The sequence below is a fragment of the Salmo salar genome, chromosome 24, assembly GCF_965601325.2.
Source record: "Salmo salar chromosome 24, fSalSal1, whole genome shotgun sequence".
Lineage (NCBI taxonomy): Eukaryota > Metazoa > Chordata > Actinopteri > Salmoniformes > Salmonidae > Salmo > Salmo salar.
In genome coordinates, this window is record NC_138314.1 from 9,619,797 (window position 1) to 9,642,371 (window position 22,575).

The following is a 22,575-nucleotide window of genomic DNA, read 5'->3' on the forward strand; positions in this document are numbered from 1 at the left end:
GCCCCCACACCAGGTGGAAGGGAAAACGGAGTGTGTGCGCGTGTGTGTGTGTCAGTCCGTACATCTGTGTGGGTGTGTGAATCATCAAGCGAGACATAAGAAGGAAAAAGAATCCTCAGTATTGCTGCTTCCATCTAGCTGAATTTATCGTCTAGGAGAGAAAACACCCCCTCGTAGCGTTAAATCACAAATCACTCCCGTCACGAGGCTAGTAGAATAACAGCATAAGGCTAGAACACACACACACACACATGAGGAGGGATGATGATGGAGGCGGGGACAGAGCCAGTCTCTGATCTCTCCGGTCACCGTGGTAACAGAGCTCCCATTGATCCTCTGGGAGAAAGGCCAGGCACCATCCTACACACACACACACACACACACACACACACACACACACACACACACACACACACACACACACACACACACACACACACACACACACACACACACACACACACACACACACACACACACACACACACACACACACACACACACACACACACACACACACACACACACACACACACACACACACACACACACACACACACGCACAGAGAGAGAGTGAGTGTGTGAGAGAGAGGGAGAGCTTGCTGGTCTAAAATGTTTTGTATGGCTCCTATCATGAGCTCTTCCAACATGTGTGTTTCAGGTGAGGCATCGCTGGTGTGAGCTGGTGGTCAAACACAAATACGCTCAGGCTTATGGAGATGTGGAGCACTTCCTCATACACGACCAGGTAACACTCACACACACGCTGCCTCTCTCACACAACACAGACTCTTGTGCAAAAGCATGTTGTTGGGAGTGTGTATCTATCTGTATGTGAGGCTGATTGTATTTGTGTGTGTTGTCTCTCCAGGCCATGGGTGTTTATCTGTATGGGGAACTGATGGTTCAAGAGGACTCTAGGCAACAGGCTCTGGCCAGGCGCTGCCTCTCATTGGTCCAGAACGAAATGGACCAATCAGCTCGCAGAGTGGTAGAGGAGATGGTCCTATGAGGTGGCACACAAAAGGTACTGACCCACCCAGCTGTGCCGTCTCATAATTATAGGTACCATTTGTTTCTGAACATGATTATGTTAAAAGTGATAATGGTCCCTTGTTGATTATGCCCTGGTTAAAGTGGGATCATATTGCTCTGAAACTATTTTGTATTATCTCTAGCCTCAGTATAGTAGATAGTGGGCAGACATATGCTTCCTCTTCAGTGCTATGTTTTCTCTCGCTCCTCTGCCACGTTTAGATGTGGGTAATGGGTCTTGTTTTTTTGAGTGCTACTGTAAAAGGTCTCTTTGTTTTTGGGTGTAGTGACTTGGCCACCTCTCTCACACATTCCTCCTTGAGCTCTCTCTCTGTGTGCGTGTGCGAGAGAGAGAGAAAGAGCTCAGAAGGCTGCCTTTTCTGTGGTTTCTCAGGAGCGCCGTCAGGATGTGTTTGTCAGGGCAGGAATTTGGGAATGTGTTCCTCAAACAAACGGACAGTGAGAGGAGAGGAGAGGAGAGGAGAGGAGAGGGAGGAGGAGAGAGAGAGAGAGAGAGAGAGAGAGAGAGCTGTGTCCGGTTAGCCCTGTGCAGCTTTTTACTGTGTTTACCCTGAAATTCCTCTGTGTGTGTGTTTGTAACTGCACTGTCATCCCCTGGGAAGGAAGGTGGTGTGTCCGGCTTCTCATAACAGCAAGGGTTTTATTTGTTTCTTCCCTCCCATCCAGGAGAATAGAAGAGAGATTTATGATTCAGACCGAGAGGGAGAAGGAGTGAGGACTGGTCTATTTTAAAGGAGTAGAGCAGGAACACTAGAACTTGTCCTAAGAAAGCACGGGACATTCAGGCTACCTAGCCCACTTCCAAGTCATGTCCAATCAATTGAATTTACCAAAGGTGGACTCCAATCAAGTTGTAGAAACATCTCAAGGATGATCAATGGAAACAGGATGCACCTGAGCTCATTTTGGAGTCTCATAGCGAAGGGTCTGAATACCTATGTAAATAAGGTATTTCTGTTTTTATATTTAATACATTTGTAAAAAAATATATATCTAAAAACCTGTTTTTGCCTCGTCATTATGGGGTATTGTGTGTAGATTGGTGAGGGAAAAAACTATTTTATCAATTTTAGAATAAGGCTGTAACGTAACAAAATGTGGAAAAAGTCAAGGGGTCTGAATACTTTCCGAATGCACTTTGTATGTGAGAAGGCGGTTCTTTTCGGAAGGTGCTGTTAAATACTTGTCCAGATCAAGCAGAGAGACATACAGGCCTCACCACACAGATAGATAAATCCTTTATCAGGCCGTGGCCAAGCAAGAGCAAGACGGGAAGGGGGCTTTCATCCACACAAACACCGAGGACAGCTTTATGTGTGTGCAGAGGGGAGGAGAAAGGCTTTCCAGGCGAGCGCTCTGTCTGTCTACTCTGACAAATCACTTTACACGCGCGCACGCACTCTGCTGGGGCCACAGTCCGTCAGCCTCCTGTCACAGTGGCTCTCTGTCACTGTCCACAATAACATGTCTCCCTGTCCGTCAATAACAAGACAGCCAGTCCAAGCTTTCCTTCTTTCTCACCTTCTCTCTCTCTCTCTCTTTCCTTCTCTTCGCCCTGTACATGCCTGTGGAATCCCTCCTGATCCGCTTACTGAGGGGCATATCGCCGGTGTAGCGGAGCGTAGCGAATGGTAGAGGATAGAAGGAGAGGGGAGAGTGAGAGAGAGAGAGAGAACGCCACAGGTTTGGCCTTTCATGTCTGGGCTGTAATGGTTCCTGGTGTGATGACGCTGGGGGGGGAAGGGAGATATGGTGTGAGTGAAAGAGAGAGCGAGGATTGACAGGTCTCGCCTTTAATGTCAGGATTCTGAGGGTTCCTGGCACAACGGAGCTAGGGATAAAGAGAAGAAAAGAGAGAGAATGGGAGAAAGAGGAGAGAGAGGAAAAGAAAGAGAGAGCGAGAGAGAGAGAGTATCCTGGTCTTTCATGTCTGCTCTGGGAGGGTTCCTGGCGTGCTGATTTGTGACTTAAGATAAAATCACATTGCCAGGGATTACCACCCAGGCCAGACCCTGCCGGCTGCCATGACAACCGGAGGCTCCACCGCTCAGCCGCTTGCAATAATAAAGTCAAGTAAGACATGATGATCTGACAGGGTGTGTTTGTGTGGGTGATGATGAGAGGCCCCATATAGGGGAGAGGGGCAAACTTTTGGATCATGTGTGTCTATGTGGGTGTCCATGTGCAGCCCTCTGTGTGTGTGTGTGTGTGTGTGTGTGTGTGTGTGTGTGTGTGTGTGTGTGTGTGTGTGTGTGTGTGTGTGTGTGTGTGTGTGTGTGTGTGTGTGTGTGTGTGTGTGTGTGTGTGTGTGTGTGTGTGTGTGTGTGTGTGTGTGTGTGTGTGTGTGTGTCCACCAGTCAGGCAGTGACCTCTCTCCCACCAGGTACAGAGCTTAGCTGATTGGTGAACAGTGATTGATCTCCTTTGTTCACAGTGGCTAAGTTCTGCACCTAAGGAGAGAATGACGCACAGAATCAGACAAAGAAAGAGAGAACAATGGAGAGAGGTGGAATGAGAGGATACGTTGCCACTATTTCCCTCCTCCCCCAATGTGTAAACCATATGAACAGTTTTGCATGCAAGAGAAATTCCTGTCTCCTGTCTCTGCATGTCTAAAGAAACCCTACGCTGGAGTGGAGATGTACAGTCGGGATTCAGTAGTGAGTGAGTGCGCGTGCTCCGTGGGAATTCAAACTTTGAGTCTCCTAAGTTTGATGTGCTGCAGTTACTAATAAGCCTAGCGTTATGCTCTCCTGCCCATTCAGTCTCTGTCGCTCTCGTCACCCTCTCTCTGTTCGCTCTCCCTCCCTTTTCTCAGTTTCTCTCGTCATCCTCTCTTTCTCTTTTCTCTCTCCTTCATTGTCTCTGAGCTCGCCCTCTCTCTCTCTCTCTGAGTGATGGGGAGGGATGTGGGACACAGGAGACAGTGCTAATGAAAATGAGGAAGACAGGCATTGCTAATGCTGCTGCTCAGTGCTCAGTGAGCCACTTTGACAATGGGCCCTGGAGGACCGTCTTCTTCCACTTCCTTACCTTCCTCTTCCTCCTCCTTTTCGTCGTCCTCTTATTTTCAAACTCCAGCAGCACTAACAAATATGTACAAGTCCAATTCGGTACAGCGGTGTCTATGGTGGATCTTTACTATAAGAACCACCTGATCGCTCACCACCATCTCTTCTTTGAGCGTATGGAATCGGAAATAAATCTTTGGACGTTGGAACTGTTGAACAAGCTCAGACCGTAACTAATCAATGGCCCCGGAGTCAATCAAAGGCGCGTTTGCCCACCAAGAGCATTGCACTTGACTTAAAAAAAAAAAAAAGAAGGTGATTACGCTTGAGCTGACATCGGCAGAATGTCAGGAAAATTGCCTTCAAAAAGGCGCATTGTGGCCAATGCTTTGTGCTGCTCTGTAACGCACTTTTGATTGCATCCCGACCAATGGATCAGAATGAACATACTGGACTGGAAAGGTAATTGTGGTGTGGTCGGTGGCGGGATGGGAAGCGGTAGGAGAGCTGGTATAGCCTTATGTTCTTTTCTTTCTCTAACAAAATGGCCGCTGTAAGCGAGGACAGATGTGTGAATTAGAAATTAGGTCCATGTGGAGCCTGACTGGAAAATGCTATATTTAGGGCCTGTTACAAGAGTAATGACTATCAAAGGCTTCTAAAAGAGAGGAATTACCATCGGAGACGATATCTAAAGCCTGATTTATTATAGCCTAATGGAAGGGAAATGGGCTTGCACATCAAAGCACGATGAAAACGTATAGAAAGGACATTTTCACTCTAATGCCAGAAGTAAACCTAACTTTGTTCACTTTAATATCCTAAGTAAACCTCACTTTTTTCTATTTTTATAAGCTTACTGTGAGGTGCCATATTCCTGGTGTGGGACTAACTGTTTTCCCAGCTCGGCTCCAGCACCTCTGACTTGCTATTTGTGTTTTCATATGAAGCTGAATGCATGAATGGAACTCTGAGAAATCAGAGCCATGATAGAATTACAGCCACCTGTTCTTACTTAACCGCTTTTAGCGAGATGTACGGTTGCATTGTTGTTGAATATAGGCCCTCAATTCATATTGGAAGGTTGTGAAAGAGGCTTGCCTCCCAGAGATGCAGGCGTGTCTCAGCAACAAAGACCAAAGGCAACATGTCATTACAAAATGTTGAAGAAGAGAGCGAGGACTAGTCTAGGACTGTGCCTCCTGTGCCTACTGAGCTGATAACAGTACTACTGAATGACTGGCTCAGTTCAGCAGGAACAGGAGTCCAGCCCATACCAACACACGACCAGACAGACAGCAATCGGCATCATCCTCCAGCCCTGAAGAGCTACGCAGCAACACACATGACTGATACCCTCAGCGAATGCATACCAAATGGCACCCTATTCTCTATTTAGTACACTACTTTTGACCAGAGCACATTCCCTATATACAGTGTATTCGGAAATGCAAAACACACAAAGCAAAAACATATATATTTTTTTTTTATTCTAATTTATAAAAAAAAGAAAACAGAAATACCTTATTTACATAAGTATTCAGACCCTTTGCTATGAGACTGAAATTGAGCTCAGGTGCATCCTGTTTCCATTGATCATCCTTGAGATGTTTCTACAACTTGGTCCACCTGTGGTCAATTCAATTGATTGGGCATGCTTTTGAAGGGCACACACCTGTTTATATAAGGTCCCACAGTTGACAGTGCATGTCAGAGCAAACATTAAGCCATAAAGTCAAAGGAATTGCCCGTAGAGCCCCGAGACAGGATTGTGTCGAGGCACAGATCTGGGGAAGGGTGCCAAAAAAATGTCTGCAGCATTGACGGTCCCCAAGAACACACAGTGGCCTCCATCATTCTTAAACGAAAGAAGTTTGGAACCACCAAAACTCTTCCTAGAGCTGGCCCCAGGCCAAACTGAGCAATCGGGGGAGAAGGGCCTTGGTCAGGTAGGTGACCAAGAACCCGATGGTCTCTCTGTTGTTTCTCTGTGGAGATGGTTGTTCTTCTGGAAGGTTCTCCTACCTTTGCAGCACTCCACTAATCAGACCTTCATGGTAGAGTGGCCAGACAGAAGCCACTACTCAGTAAAAGGCACATGACAGCAAGATTCTCTGATTTGATGAAACCAAGATTGAACTCTTTGGCCTGAATGCCAAGCATCACGTCTGGATGAAACCTGGCACGTCTGTAGGAAACCTGAAGCATGATGGTGGCAGCATCATGCTGTGGGAATGTTTTTCAGTGGCAGGGACTGGGAGACTAGTTAGGATCGAGGGAAAGATGAACGGAGCAAAGTACAGAGAGATTCTTGATGAAAACCTGTTCCAGAGTGCTCAGGACCTCAGACTGGGGCGAAGGTTCACCTTCCAACAGGACAACGACCCTAAGCACACACCCCAGACAACACAGGAGTGGCTTTGGGATAAGTCTCTGAATGTTCTTGAGTGGCCCAGCCAGAGCCCAGACTTGAACCCGATCGAACATCTCTGGAGAGACCTGAAAAAGCTGTGCAGCGACACTCACCATCCAACCTGACAGAGATCGAGAGAATCTGCAGAGAAAAATGGGAGAAACACCCCAAATACAGGTGTGCCAAGCTTGTGGCGTCATACCCAAGAAGACTTGAGGCGGTAATCGCTGCCAAAGGTGCTTCAACAAAGTACTGAATACTTATGTAAATGTCATATTTACGTCGCTGTTTTTTGTTGTTGACATTTTGCTTTGTCATTATGGGATCGATTGATGAGGGAAAAAACGATTTAATCAATTTTAGAATAAGGCTGTAACATAACAAAATGTGTAAAAAGTGAATACTTTCGGAATGCACTGAAGTGTGCTATGCTTATGGGTCCTAGTCAAAAGTAGTGCACTATACAGGGAAAAGGGTTTCATTTGGGAAGCAAAATACTCCCATGACTGTATTATGAACTGTACACCAGCTGTTATTGTCTGTTCTCATAGCAGCTCTCTTTTCTCCCACTGTTCTCTTTTACAGGCTGCCCAGCTGCCCGCCTTGGGACATGGAAGGGAGAGGAAACACTGAGAAAGTAATGCTCTCACTACTTCCCCTCCAGACAAGACCAAACGCCAACCTGTTTTCTTTCCTGCATGATCAATGAAGTTAAAGCACTGTACTGTACATACTGATAGTAATAGGTGATGTGTAGATAGGTCTGCGTCCTAAATGGCACCCTATTTCCTATATAGTGCACTACTTTTGACCAGTGCCCTATTAGCCCTTTGACTTTGGGCAAAAGTAGTACACTATATTGGGAATATGGTGTCATTTGGGACGCCCATAGTTATGTTCTCCAGAATTCTCAAAAAAATAGGAATCGAAAGGAAAGACTATTCTCATGGCATTTGTATAAATGTAATAATGCCTCTTTACTGAACTTTCTGATTTAGCCTCAGTTTCAATTCTTCTCATTAGGAAATGCGACTGAGAATGAGATTTGGGTCTTGAAGGTGTCCTTTGATGTGGAGATTTGGGTCTTGGAGGTGTGCTTTGATGTGGGTGTCTCTTGTGTGTTCGAACGTGGGATCGTTTGTACATTCATTCTGCAAAAAACAGTACAGCTAGTCACTCACCCTTCTAGATAACTTGAAACAATCTAACCAGGTCTTGTGTCTGGAAGCCACCTGCAGATTCATACTACAGCTATGACAAGCCGTTTGTATTACTAGCAGTATGGGTTGGGATTATGGTTCATTTCTTTAGCTAGCTATCTACAGTACATGACCCATCAAGTTAGCCAGTTGTATCTGTGGGTGATTACAGCCATCTACTGTATTTCATGAACATGTGTACATGTCTAGACAATGGGAGTGGTTATAGCATGACCCATCAATTTAAACAAGTGTGTCTGGGTAAGCATCATCTAATAATGATCAAATATTTTTATCTAGACACGTTCTGTTTTTTGATATGGCTACTAATCAAATATGTAAGTAAACATTTCACTGTACCGTTTACACCTTATTGTATCCTGTGCAGGTGACAAATAAACATTTGATTGTATTTGATATAGTGTTTTTACCAGAGAAGGTCATGTGAAGAACAATATGACCTGCACCAAAGTCAGATTACGATATAGGGCAAGGACTAGATAAAGTGTATTTTTACCTGGATTTTTTCTTATTGTAGGCTACTACTTTTAACACTTTTAGTCTTGAAATCTTTGGTTGTTTACCACACTACCTTACTCACTCTGTTTAGCACATGGCCTAACATGTGAATCCACTAAGAGATGGGTGGGGCAAAGGCTTAAGAGGGTCTGAACAATGCTCAATAGGTGTATACAAAGAAGAGTTCTCCAGAAGGTGTACCAAAACATTGAAGGGCTATTTTCTCAAAAGTGGGGTTACAAGTTTTTTCAACTTTCAAAGCATAATTACTTTCCCATTGTTCCTCAATTCCAGTGTACTATATACCATTTTGTAGCTCTGAGTCTACTTTTATCCAATGTAAAAAAAGAAAAGAAAAACATTTCAAATTTTGCTACACACACTACATGACCAAAAGTATGTGGACACCTGTTTGTCGAACGTCTCATTTCAAAATCATGGGCATTAATATGGAGTTGGTCCCCCCTTTGCTTCTATAACAGCCTCCACTCAGCTGGGAAGGCTTTCCACTAGATATTGGAACACTGAGATCAAGCACTGATGTTGGCCGATTAGGCCTGGCTCGCAGTCAGCTTTTCAATTCCTCCCAAAGGTGTTCGATGGGGGTTGAGGTCAGGGCTTTGTGCAGGTCAGTCAAGTTCTTCCACACGGATCTCAACAAACCATTTCTGTATGAACCTCGCTTTGTGCACAGGGGCATTGTCATGCTGAAACAGGAAAGGGCCTTCCCCAAACTGTTTCAACAAAGTTGGAAGCACAGAATCATCTAGAACGTCATTGTATGCTGTAGCGTTAAGATTTCCCTTCACTGGAACTAAGGGGTCTAGCCCGAACCAATTTTAGCTATGGAGATTGCATGGCTGCTGAATTTTATACACCTGTCAGCAATGGGTGTGGCTGAAATAGCTGAATCCACTAATTTCAAGGTCTGTCCACATACACTATATATGCAAAAGTAAGACCGAATCGAGGCGGTCGGTCACATACCCTATATTGCACATATTTTAGTTGTCTCATTAAATACTTCCAATATTTATGAATTTCTGCAATGCATAGTTGTTTGAGGTTAAGTCATTTAAATTTGGAGCTATTGACATTTGAAAATATTTAGTAATTTACTGATAGTCTCATAGGGATATGGAATGTCAAACCAAACTGACCATGGGCATTATAATCACATGGGCATTATAATCACATGGGCATTATAATCACATGGGCATCATTATAATCACATGGGCATCATTATAATCACATGGGCATTATAATCATATGGGCATTATAATCACATGGGCATTATAATCACATGGGCATCATTATAATCACATGGGCATCATTATAATCACATGGGCATCATTATAATCACATGGGCATTATAATCACATGGGCATTATAATCACATGGGCATTATAATCACATGGGCATCATTATAATCACATGGGCATTATAATCACATGGGCATCATTATAATCACATGGGCATTATAATCACATGGGCATTATAATCACATGGGCATCATTATAATCACATGGGCATTATAATCACATGGGCATTATAATCACATGGGCATCATTATAATCAGATCGCGTACCGCTGAGTCCAAAATTTATGATGACTTCGGTGCTGCCAGCTGCGGGCAGGATTAAAATATTCTTATGGTATTTCCGTGACATACCATTTTTTCCTAATTATCTTTTGGACGAGACTGACTTGATGACCAAAATTATAAAATGTACACTTTGTAGTCAATTTTGACAGTAGAATAAATGTTTCTGATTAATATCGGTGCAACGTAACCAGGTGAAGCTGGTTGAGAGAATGCCAAGAGTATGCAAAGCTGTCATCAAGGCAAAGGGTGGCTACTTTGAAGAATCTAAAATATATTTTGATTTGTTTAACACTTTTTTGGTTACTACAGGATTCCATATGTGTTATTTCATAGTTTTGATGTCTTCACTATTATTCTACAATGTAGAACATATTAAAAATAAAGAAAAACCCTGGAATGAGTAGGCGTGTCCAAACTTTTGACTGGTACTGTGCATATGATTTTATTGTTTTGTCCTACGTGAGTCAGCTAATATACAGAATCAAAAAAACATGACTCAGATCAGGTTATAGACCATTACTCTGATTGTATTAACAAATTACAAATATTTCCATATTCATAATGAGACTTGAAGAAGGGTTGAAGTCACATTTCTTTAGTATAGGTTTGTACTATAATAATGCAGTATAGTTGCTGTAGAGACATTCTGTAGAGAAAAACATTGTGTCCATATCAGGTGCTGTTGCATGTCATTTCCCTTCTTCAAATCAATGGATGTTTCCCCATGTGTGTGTGTAATGAGAGGAATGTGTTCTGAGGCAATTACATGAGTGGACGGGTTAGTGCACGTTGTATGACTTGTTGCTCTTGCACGGCTAAGAGTGTGTTCTGATACGTGTGTGCGTCTAGTTGTGACTCTATGTCCTCCCACTGTCGTATCTTTAGCGTCTGTTTGTGCGTATCCTGTCAGTGTCATAGCGTCTGGTTGGTGGAGCAGCCTGGCACGGCTGTGTGTGTATCCCATCGCTGCCATAGTGGCTGTGTGTCTGTGTCGTGTTGCGCCGTGAGTGTGTGTGTGTCGTGTTGTGCCATGTGTGTGAGTGTGCCCCGAAGAGCCCTGGTCCTGGGCTTAACTCTGTCAGTGAGGCTGGAGGAGGCTCTCTCTCGGTTTAGTCGGAGCTCAACCACGTCGAGAACACACACTGCTTCACGGACCAGCCCTGACTGCTGCACCACCTGGAACACACACCACACACACGATATACACAGCTCTATTACAGCCAGAAAATTGGGTTCACATAACAGTGATGCCATCATGAGTATAGAGGGATGGAGAGAAAAAACTGGTTCTTTGCTCTGTCTGTCTGTCTGTCACACACACACACACACACACACACACACTATTTGCTTCTGAGGTTTGGTCCAACAGAAATGGTCGATTCCCCTTCTAACGGTACCCTTTACAGAGCAGACCCGACTAAAACGGGAGTATCAATGAACATGATTGTGGAAAATGAATGCTCAGTTTGTCGCATGCAGCATTACGGTACCACTAGCAGCATTTTAGCTACATGCTGTCTAGTCTGTGTTTTATAAATGTGCAATGAGCATAAAAATATGCATTTATGTAAGGAATTGGCAACTTGTTCTCATTCGGAGAAATAAGCATCTAATCCAGGTAGGCCACTTGATTTCAACATCTAAACAAAGTGAACAGGCCATGTTGTTCAAACAGTTGGAGACGGACAGGAGGGTGTATTCATAACAGTTCGACTGTTCTACCTTGTTAGCAAGCAAGCAAATACATCCAAGTTGGCTAGACTTCTAAAGATTAGCTGGCTACTCCCTAGCACGTGGGCTTGTGCTTCAGAGATTGTTTATGAGACCCGTGTTCATTTTCTATCATTCCTGCTACAACAAGTTGGTCATTATTAGTGGATGTACATGGTTCTGGTTAAATTTGTTACAAAAAGGGCATTTTCACAGACTTGAAAGTCAGATCAGTAATTATTGCAGGTTAAACTATTTTGATGAAATAATTAAATTATTAGTGGATCTTATTGTTGCGGAAGGCTATATATTTAGCCTAGGTATAACTTCACAAGCCCTGGATTTGTTCTATTACTCCGGACTGTTTGAAACGCAGGTTCTTGACCTTTAATTATGCAACAATGCTTATTTAGAGAAAACATTTAAAAATATTTAGATATACACTGAGTGTACAAAATATTAAGAACACCTGCTCTTTCCATGACAGACTGACCAGGTGAATCCAGGTGAAAGCTACAGTATGATTCCTTATTGATGTCACTTGTAAAATCCACTTCAATCGGTGTAGATGAAGGGGGGACACAGGTTAAATAAAGGTTTTTAAGCCTTAAATTATTGAGACATTGATTGTTGTATGTGTGCTATTCAGAGGGTGAATGGGCAAGACAAAAGATTTAAGTGCCTTTGAACAGGGTATGGTAGTAGGTCCCAGGTGCACCGGTTTGTGTCAAGAACGGCAACGCTGCTGGGTTTTTAACGCTCAACAGTTTCCCGTGTGTATCAAGGACATCCAGCCAACTTGACACAACTGTGCAACTTAATATTAGGAAGTTCTTCATGTTTTGTACACTCAGTGTATATTGTGAATTGCCCATGAGTTTGAAAAAAATCAAGACATGATTTTTAGGCCATATCGCCCAGCCTTGTGTGGTTTTGCGTGTGCGTGCATCAAAAGGGGTAAAGTTGTGAGCTCACCATGCGGACTATCTCCCTGGCACCACTCAGGGGGTTGTGGGAGAAAACTGCAAAGTTGACCAGGAGGCTGACGACCAATAGCGAGTCCAGGGACGGCTGCTGGGGGACGGCTGACATCAGCCCGGCCAATGACTGCAGTCGGTCAGCAGGAAGGGGAGGAGCCGAGAGCAGGAAGAGTGACCTCAGGTGATCCCAGACTTCTCTGGCCGCCACCTGGAAACAGAAAGAAGGAACGGGAGGAAACTAGCTTCAGCTGGAAGCCTGTTGTTTTCAAATGTAGTCGTTTTCCACGACAACGGCCGGACGGATAGGAGCAAAAGAATGTCTTCAGAGTCAACCAAAGGATATGCCCTCTATAGACCTCAACTTCTCTCTGACCACAGTGTGTGTAGGTCCCTCAGGGTAGAGAGGAGACAGCCAGGAGACACAGGAGAGATGAAACCCAGGAATAGCCAGGCAGACGCACTCCGAGTGGGATCAATACCATATCAGCCTCCCTCACCCTTCTCCCTTTCTCCATGTCTTTTTCCCTTCCTTTCTCCTTCTAACCCGGAGAAGCAATCTATTATTCATCCCTCAGTCCATTATTCATCTATCTATTGGCCAGGCTATTCTGAGACCAACCATGACAGGTCAGTAAGGACAACGACATCTACACTCAGTAAACAAAACATTTCCATGTCATAGACTGACCAGGTGAAAGATATGATACCTTATTGATGTCACTTGTTAAATTCACTTCAAATCAGTGTAGATGAAGGGGAGGAGGTAGGTAAAAATATATTTTTTTTTAAGCCTTGAGACAAGACAAAAGATTGAAGTGCCTTTGAACGGGGTATGGTAGTAGGTGCCAGGCGCACCAGTTTGTGTCAAGAATTGCAACGCTGCTGAGTTTGTCCCGTGTGGATCAAGAATAGTCCACCCGCCAAAGGACATCTATCCAACTTGACACAACTGTGGAGTCAACATGGCCGGGCATCCCTGTGGAATGCTTTCGACACCTTGTAGAGTCCATATCCAGAAAATGAAGGTTGTTCTGAGGGCAAAAGGGGAGGGGGTGCAACCCAATATTAGGAAGGTGTTCATAATGTTTGGTATACTCAGTGTATCGATGGAGTTGACAACAGTAACCCCTTCCATCCAGCCAGCCAGTACATACCAGCTGCTGTATCCGGTGGTGCCCCCTGTTGGTAGGGTGGTGGTAGAAGGTGAGGAGCCACAGCAGGGGGCCACAAGCCTGGAGTCTGGCTGAGACCAGTAGCTGGCTGGCCACCTCCAACCAGTCAGCACACTGCACCAGCAGGAACCAGGCCTCAAATACTCCACACTGACCCCTGGAGGACAGGAGGACAACACACACACAGGGAATTAAACTATCTCCCTCTCTGCCTCCCTCTCCCTCCCTCCCTCCCTCCCTCCCTCTCTCTCTCTCCCTCACTCTCTCCCTCACTCTCTCCCTCACTCTCTCCCTCACTCTCACTCTCTCTCCCTCTCTCTCCCTCTCTCTCCCTCTCTCTCCCTCTCTCCCTCCCTCCCTCCCTCCCTCTCCAAATGCCTGAAGGTACCACGTTCATCTGTACAAACAATAGTACACAAGTATAAACACCATGGGACCACGCAGCCGTCATACCACTCAGGAAGGAGACGCGTTCTGTCTCCTAGAGATGAAAGTACTTTGGTGTGAAGTGCAAATCAATCCCAGAACAACAGCAAAGGACCTTGAGAAGTTGCTGGAGGAAACAGGTACAAAGGTATTTATATCCACAGTAAAACGAGTCCTATATCGACATAACCTGAAAGGCCGCTCAGCAAGGAAGAGGCCACTGCTCCAAAACCGCCATAAAAAAGCCAGACTGCGGTTTGCAACTGCACATGGGGACAAAGATCGTACTTTTTGGAGAAATGTCCTCTGGTCTGATGAAACAAAAATAGAACTGTTTGGCCATAATGACCATCATTATGTTTGGAGAAAAAAGGGGGAGGCTTGCAAGCCGAAGCACACCATCCCTACCACGAAGCACAGGGGTGGCAGCATCATGTTGTGGGGGGTGCTTTGCTGCAGGAGGGACTGGTGCACTTCACAAAACAGATGGCATAATGAGAAAGGAAAAGTATGTGGATATATTGAAGCAACATCTCAAGACACCAGTCAGGAAGTTAAAGCTTGGTCGCAAATGGTCTTCCAAATGGACAATGACCCCAAGGAGCAAGGAGGCCTACAAACCTGACTCAGTTACACCAGCTTTGTCAGGAGGAATGGGCCAAAATTCACCCAACTTATTGTGGGAAGCTTGTGGAAGGCTACCCGAAATGTTTGACCCAAGATTAACAATTTTAAAGGCAATGCTACCAAATACTAATTGAGTGTATGTAAACTTCTGACCCACTGGGAATGTGATGAAAGAAATAAAAGCTGAAATAAATCATTCTCTCCTCTATTATTCTGACATTTCACATTCTTAAAATAAAGTGGTGATCCTAACTGACCTAAGGACTTTTTACTAGGATTAAATGTCAGGAAATATGAAAAACGGAGTTTAAATGTATTTGGCTAAGGTGTATGTAAACTTCCGACTTCAACTGTATATGGGGGAAAATATCATGTAAGCAGCAGCGGAGAGAGAAAATAGAGCTGAGGTGATGCTGGGAACCGCATAATTGGAGCTGAAGAGACATAGCTCATAAAACATGAACAACTCCCAGACACACAGATCATAATCAACTTGAAAAAAGTTCAAAGTTGTACAGTCTATTACATATTTATACTTGTTCATATTTATTGCTAGACTGATTGAACCAACTTCAGCACTCTGTGCCTGACTAATGAAAAGCCAAAGATATTCCCCTCTCACCTGTTGCCTTCCTCTTCCTCCTCTTCCTCAGTGAGTCTCTGTAGTGATGCAGTGATCCAGGCCAGGTGTTCTGGCCACGCCTCCTGGGCCATTTCTGGGGGGGGGGAGATGAGGGATGCATAACTCAAACCATGCGTTGGTGTCAATTGGTCGCACGCAAATACTCAATCACTCACACAAGCAGGCAGGCAGGCATGCACACACAGTGTGTAATGATTAACTTTGGGTGTTGGCTGGTAGCCAGCATGTTCCTAAACGGCAATGCTAGACGTCAATAAGCCATGCCTGCGGGGTACTTGGGTTTGGCCACACACTTAAACATACCTCAGAAAAAATAGATAGGTGCAGTGAAATGAGTTGTTTTGCGGTGAAATGAGTTGTTTTTGAGGGTCAGACATAGTAGGTCGGCGCCCCTGGAGCAAATGATGTTAAGTGCCTCGCTCAAGGGCAGATCGACAGATATTTCACCGAGTTGGCTCGGGTATTCGAACCAGACCTTTCGGTTACTGGCCCTAACTGCTAGGCTACCTGCCATCCTAGAACATTCAACATACTCATACAGGTATACAGGTATACAGGTATAGCCTAGACCTAGACTACTCTGGCAGATTTGGATAACTGTATCATTCTGTGATGAAACATTCCCCTACACAAATAGACCAATATCCAAGCGCAGTAGAGATTGATCTTGATCACTTTAAACATTACTGTGATGAAAGCAGATATATTGAGTAAAGGGTAACCGAGGATAAAGCTCAGTTACTGATATGATCTTGTGAGTATTGATGATGGAGAGGGATAATGAAAATTAGTAACTACTTTACCGTTTTCAAAGTACCATATTAGGTAGCCTAGTGGTTAAGAGCATTGGGCCGGTAACCGAAAGGTCGCTGGTTTGAATCCCCAAGCGGACAAGGTGACAAATCTGCCGATGTGCTATTGAGCAAGGCACGTAACCCAAATTGCTCCTGTAAGTCGATGGATAAGAGTGTCTGCTAAATTACAAAAATAAAAATGTTAATCACTTACTGATTTTAAAGTAGCTGTTACACGGATGTTATAAGTAACAGTTATTGATTGGTGAGACACAGAAAGCCATTCATTCACTCAGAGGGTAAAAATGATTTACACATAAGAGATCCCACACGCATCCTACCTGAAGGATGGGTCAGCAGAGGGGCCAGTAAGCTCTGGGGTGTGTGTGGGAAGAAGGCCTTCAAGGACACACACTCCTGAAACAAGACGCGCGCACACACAGGTAAGAGGCAACAGACAAAGTTAACCTATAATAATACAATGCAGAACATTGTCAGTGCCCTCCAGTCGAGTTAGCAAGACAACAATGCAATACATCTAAAAATCACAACTGTACATACCGACCTAAAGACTGTCAAATGAATGTTTTGAAAAACATCAAGGCTTTTCCACTGCTAGAATAGAAAGAGGACAATAAAGAGTGTCCTGACTACACTGTAGATCGTATGGATGGAGGTCCCCTATAGCTGCTAAGGTGTGGCTGGCTGTACTTGTTCAAATAGGGGTGAGCTCTATCTCATGATTTGTAGAAGCTAAGGGATAAGGGTGAGTGTGTGTATGTGTGCTTGGTGGTGCAGTATGGGGTGGTATGTAGATTGATATGTTATTGAGAGTTGAGATGGAGGTCATATATTCAGGTAACATACCCTATAGTCGTGGCTGTAGTCTAGGCTACCTATGACTGTTGTGCCTGCTTAGGACCATAGAAACAGAACCACTAGAATGGGTCGCCCAATTCAAGTCAATGATGCCATAATGGGTGGACTGGCGTCCATTTTGAGTGCACCCATGACTTTACCAGTCAAATTGCCTAGAGGTTCCAAGGCCATTCTATTAATTATATCTCTATGTTTAGGAGCCTTCATACCTGAGGCTGCAGGGCTGCCAGTTCCCTGAGGAAGCAGAGGGTGAAGGTGTGGACAAGAGAGAGCAGAGTCTGGTTCCCCTCCACCTGCACCAGCATGGACCTACACAGAGCAGAGCAGGACAATTAGCCTTTACCAGGAAAGTAGGCTTATGACGCATGTCACTAGTTCACAGTAGAGGCATTTGAACATAAACATTTATTTTTTATCAAAATGCATTTTCTGGCAGAAATTTCTTCTGGAACATGTGAACATGTGCCTTAATAACAAACATGTATTCCATCCACAAATACAAATAAAATTGTTATATTACGAGCCTAGTTGGTTTAGCCATGGAAAAAGTCAGGAACCTTCCCACTAACCAAGATTGGCTGAGATAATGGATAGGCTGGACATTTTTTTTTTTTCACCTTTATTTAACTAGGCAATTCAGTTAAAAACAAATTCTTATTTTCAATGACGGCCTAGGAACAGTGGGCAGAACGACAGATTTGTACCTTGTCAGCTCGGGGAATTGAACTTGCAACCTTCCGGTTACTAGCCCAACGCTCTAACCACTAGGCTACCCTCTAATTCAGTCAGAAAGTCATTTTCACTGCAAGTTAAAGTGTACTGCTAGCTAACTAGCAAACGTTAGCTTGCTGGTCTTGCTAGCTGACGTTATGTGTATGATCTGTGTAGTAATATTATTTGAATCAGAAATCCATTTGCATTGATAGTTATAGCCTAATGTTAGATAGCTAACATTGAGCCTAGTTGGTTAGCTTTAGCTACCTGTAAATTCATACTACAGCTATGACAATGTTTGTATTGGTAGTAGTATGAGTTGGGATGATTCCAGTTCATTGTTTAGCTAGCTAGCTAGCTAGCTACATGTCTTAACAGAAGACTCCACTTCTCCAGATGATTACATGACCCATCAAGTCCAGGTGTGTCTGGTGGTGACTACGGCCATCTACTGTACTTCATGAACATTTCTAGACAATAGTGACCCATCCACTTAGCTAGATGTGGCTGGGGAGGTTTACAGCTCTCCAGTAGGTGTACCAAAACATTCAAGAGCCATTTTCTCAAAAGTGGGGTTACAAGTTGATCAACTTTCAAAGCAAAATGACTTTCCCATTGTTCCTCAACTGTAGTGTATGATATACCATTTTGTAGCTCTGAGTCTCTACTTTTATCCAATGTAATTAAAAAAAAAAAAAGCTAAAATCGGGGCAGTCGGTCACATATACACATCAGTGAGTAATCAAATTGTTTACAGTAGGAATATTGTATATCTACTTTATTCACTTGTGTGAATGAAGCGTCCCAATGGCTCACCTGAAGATGTCGTTCACTATTAAGAATATGGAGCTTTGCTGGGAGCAGGCTTTAGGCTGAAACACATACAAAACACAAACATGGTTATATATCAGGAGTCGCCTGTATGGATCAATTCATCTCATACACCATTTGGTGTCACTGTTGCGCCGTCTACCCTCATCAAAATGACACTTCCCCATTTTCACACGCTGTTCCTTACCATTAGTTTACCATTATACTACTCTCTCCCTCTTTTCTCTCCATCTCCTAATGCAGCGCGCCATCATGTGTTTTAGATTTAACACGTTTTAAAAACGCCCCTGCGAAAACATTCAACAACTGCACTGTACATGCGTGCCTCTCTCTCTCCTCGCGTCCTCTCCATGCATCTTTTACCCCCAGAACAACCTTAATTATGCTTCCTCCATCCCTCTCATGGGCTAGAAGGCAGTAAAAACATGCCACCTTCAGTTCCTCTCATAGCAATAACCCTTCATATAGGAAGACCACATGTCTCTTCTGGGCTTTGATCCTATATGAGAGAGGGAGGGAAGGAGGGAGAAAGAAAGCGAGCGAGATGATCTGTGGAAAAATGCTGATTGCATATTTCAAACTACCTCCAGAACTTTGTCGACCCATCCCAACGCCAACCACCATCACTCCAACCTCCATCTCACTCCCCCCCCCAATGGGCTCTGGTCAAAAGCAGTGCACTACATAGGGAATAGGATGCCATTTGGGACACAAAGGTTGGAAGGTAAAAGGTTGGCGAGACCAGACCAATGCTAGAGACAGCCTTATTGATGCTCTGCTCCAACCCTGGAAGCAGAGAGGCAAGAGTAGTGACAATGCCCTAGCCACTGATCTACGGTCAGTTTTACCTTCCATTCCAACAATGGTTGAGGAAGATTTAGAGGATCAGCTGATCCTAGAACTGTGTCTAAACTTGTAGCAGATACTGAATGGGAGGTGGTCTTTGTAAAAGTAACTAGCCCCCTCTAGTGTTCATGTTATGTCATTGCACCATCCTAACCAAGACCTACTCCCTACACTGGACTTCCCATCCTCGGACTCCCATAATCAATCATGATACATATTTCTCATGTAGTACGTCGCCTCTCCTCTGCTCAGTTTAACAAATGAAAGATCAAATAGGACAATCCTGGAGCCATATAAAAGGTGTGTGTGAGTGATTGAGGGATGATGGTTTCCCCTAGTGAAAACAGATGGGTTTTTACCGTCCTCCTCCATACCTTCCACTAACACTTTAAGGAGGTTCAATTACAGCACGCACCAAACATCCTGTTGTTGGCAGCCCAGCCGGGCCCAGGAAGGCCTTGTGTATTGTTATTGGGGGAGGAAGAGGGAGTAAGAGCTCAAAACAAGAATGCGATACAAATTTTTATTTCCCATTTTTGATTGCAGTTTAAACAACTGAGGGAGAGAGGCGAGCCAGTCAGCTCCTACGCCTTTCACACACTCACACGTACAAACACGTGGGCGCACGGGAACACACACACACACACACGGAAACACACACGGGACACACACACACACGCACAACCTCTACATGTCTCCATGATCCAAACAAACAGAAAGGCTAAGTGAAACACAACCTAAGCCTCCCTCGCTGTTAACGAGTTACGACAGACGCAGCCAACCAGACGCACTCAAACAAACAAAGTTGAAGACGCGTGTATGTGTAAAACAACAACGTGATAATGACAGGCCAATCAGCAGACGGATGAGGTAGAGTAAATAAACAGATCGAGGCAGGATGGAGAGAGAGATGGAGTGAGGGATGGACGAAGGAGTAGTTTGTGTAAATAAACACACACACAGTGCAGAGAGACAGAATTGTTTACAGAAGTCCCCTCTCTCCAACATAACTGATGAGCAGCTTAGATTTAACTCGATATGAGAAGGGGGTGATGGAGGAAGCTGCAGGATTAAAGTACATCTATACTGTAGATGCTGTGCTTTCCTGCGTGTACACTGTAGGGCCCCAATCCCTCTCGGTCGAGGTAGAAGTTGCCCCTGACCACAGATCACAGGAGGCTGCTGAGGGGAGAACGGCTCAGAATAATGGCCGGAACCATGTGTTTGATATATTTGATACCATTCCGCTCCAGCCATTACCACGAGCCCGTTCTCCCCAATTAAGATTCCACCAACCTCCTGTGCCACAGATCTAGGATCATATTACTCTTCCCCTAATTCTCTACTTACCATTGGGGGGGGGGACATATCTGACCCTGTATCATTGGTTAGAGGTAACTTCTACCTACTCCAAAATACATACCAGTAGTGAGTGAGTGATGGTGTTCTCTAGGTTGTGCAGTGTGGAGGCTGGGTTGGAGAGCACAGAGTCCAGTAGAGACATCACTGCCCCCTCTAGGCTGGCCAGGTTATGGCACCACAGAGATACCACTGCCTGGGCCTCCAGAGACACACACTTTCTGCAACACACACACACACCACACACACACACACACACACACACACACACACACACACACACACACACACACACACACACACACACACACACACACACACACACACACACACACACACACACACACACACACACACACACACACACACACACACACACACACACACACACACACACACACACACACACACACACGTCAGTCAACAAGATGTACTGAATGAAGCAGTGTGGTTGGCCCGGTGATGACACTCCTTCAAGCCTCAGGGAGTGTGACATGGCGGCACGATGAGTATCGGATATCCCAGACCTTGGAACAACGTGAGCTAGGCAACGGCACAAGGTCTGGGGAGAATGTCGGCTTCTCTCTGACATTTTGAATGGGGAAAAACATTTGTTCCCAGGAGGTTCATCTTCAGACGGAACTCTCCCAACAACTTTGAGTAGGCGGGGCATAAAACGCGGGCGGGAATTGTGCTCATGGTTAGGCAAACAAGCGCATACGGCAGTGACCTTACCGGTGACTCACTCCCCATTTCCGACTCGTCCTCTCTGTCTCAACTGACGCCGGAACTTCTACAGAGGGGTAAGCTGGAGCATTGGTACATTGCCGGAAGCAACCAGTCTGTCTAGAGAGACTACTGCATGATGGGTTTGTGTTCACTAGCATTCTTGTTTTCTACACTTCCAGCTCTCTGGTTCCTTCTGAGCTCCAAAACACTGAGGGGGTAAGCAGCTGGAGAATGTTTTCACACCCTACGTCCTTACCTGGAGTAGGCGGAGCTTACAGCATCCAGGAAGTCCTGGCTGAGGGCTGCCTTATCGCAGGTCACCGGCCGCTGCAGCAACGCACCAATGAGAGGAGCAGTCTCAGGACATGTGACCAGGGGGACACATGCCACTGATGCAGCAAGAACGCTGTCACACGAACACCTGGGGGAAATGGGGTGATATCAGGGGAACGGAACAGAGCTAGAGTTGGGACAGTGCAGGTGGTGGAGAGTAAGAGGAACAGACGCAGTACCTCGGGTTAGGGTCAGCCAAACTGCTGCAGCTCTCCCCAACCTCCTCCACTAGCAACAACACCATCTGACCAGCCAGAAGGACAAGTTACAGTACATACATACATACATACATACATACATACATACATACATACATACATACATACATACATACATACATACATACATACATACATACATACATACATACATACATACATACATACATACATACATACATACATAGACACATATGCGGGCGCACTTACAAACACAACACAGTCCATGTAAATAAATATTATGGAATATATGACCTTTTAAAGAAGATCCTTCATTAAATGTGCAAGAACATCAACAAGCATTCATACCTTTCTTAGAACCTTTACACTGTATTCCTTTGGTGGCAGGCCCATATGTTTCACTAACATATGTGTTGCACTGTCCTCTTCTGTAGCAAGCTGACATAACAAATTCTGGGAGGAAAGAAAATGTTCAGTAGGCTCCAACATGAAAAAAATACTATAGTATACATTCTAAAGTATTTTTTAATCAACTTTACTGTAGTATTC

General features: G+C 44.6%; 2 protein-coding genes across 10 annotated transcripts in view; one reads left to right on the top strand and one right to left on the bottom strand.

Moving 5' to 3' along the window:
• Nucleotides 1–8,091, top strand: part of aopep (aminopeptidase O (putative)) — a 115,603-nt gene extending 107,512 nt beyond the window's left edge. For 2 of the 4 annotated variants that reach the window (XM_014171050.3, XM_014171049.3), the window contains 3 exons: nt 662–748; nt 872–1,027; nt 7,066–8,091. In XM_014171050.3, the coding sequence (XP_014026525.3) occupies nt 662–748; nt 872–1,012 (228 nt within the window). In that variant the 3' untranslated portion in view covers nt 1,013–1,027; nt 7,066–8,091. Of the gene's footprint in view, nt 1–661; nt 749–871; nt 1,066–7,065 lie in introns of all 4 variants that reach the window. The other 2 variants (XR_001323913.3, XM_014171051.3) reach the window with 2 other exon arrangements.
• A 2,129-nt stretch (nt 8,092–10,220) lies between these two features.
• The window catches only part of fancc (FA complementation group C), a 49,517-nt gene continuing 37,162 nt past the window's right edge, over nt 10,221–22,575 (bottom strand). For 5 of the 6 annotated variants that reach the window (XM_014171046.3, XM_014171047.3, XM_014171044.3 and 2 more), the window contains 11 exons: nt 22,375–22,479; nt 22,027–22,091; nt 21,771–21,935; nt 20,850–21,006; nt 18,566–18,621; nt 17,245–17,344; nt 16,498–16,573; nt 15,342–15,435; nt 13,649–13,823; nt 12,490–12,702; nt 10,221–10,980 (listed from right to left, as the gene is read on the bottom strand). In XM_014171046.3, coding sequence (XP_014026521.3) covers nt 10,717–10,980; nt 12,490–12,702; nt 13,649–13,823; nt 15,342–15,435; nt 16,498–16,573; nt 17,245–17,344; nt 18,566–18,621; nt 20,850–21,006; nt 21,771–21,935; nt 22,027–22,091; nt 22,375–22,479 — 1,470 coding nt within the window. In that variant the 3' untranslated portion in view covers nt 10,221–10,716. The other variant, XM_082968477.1, reaches the window with a different exon arrangement.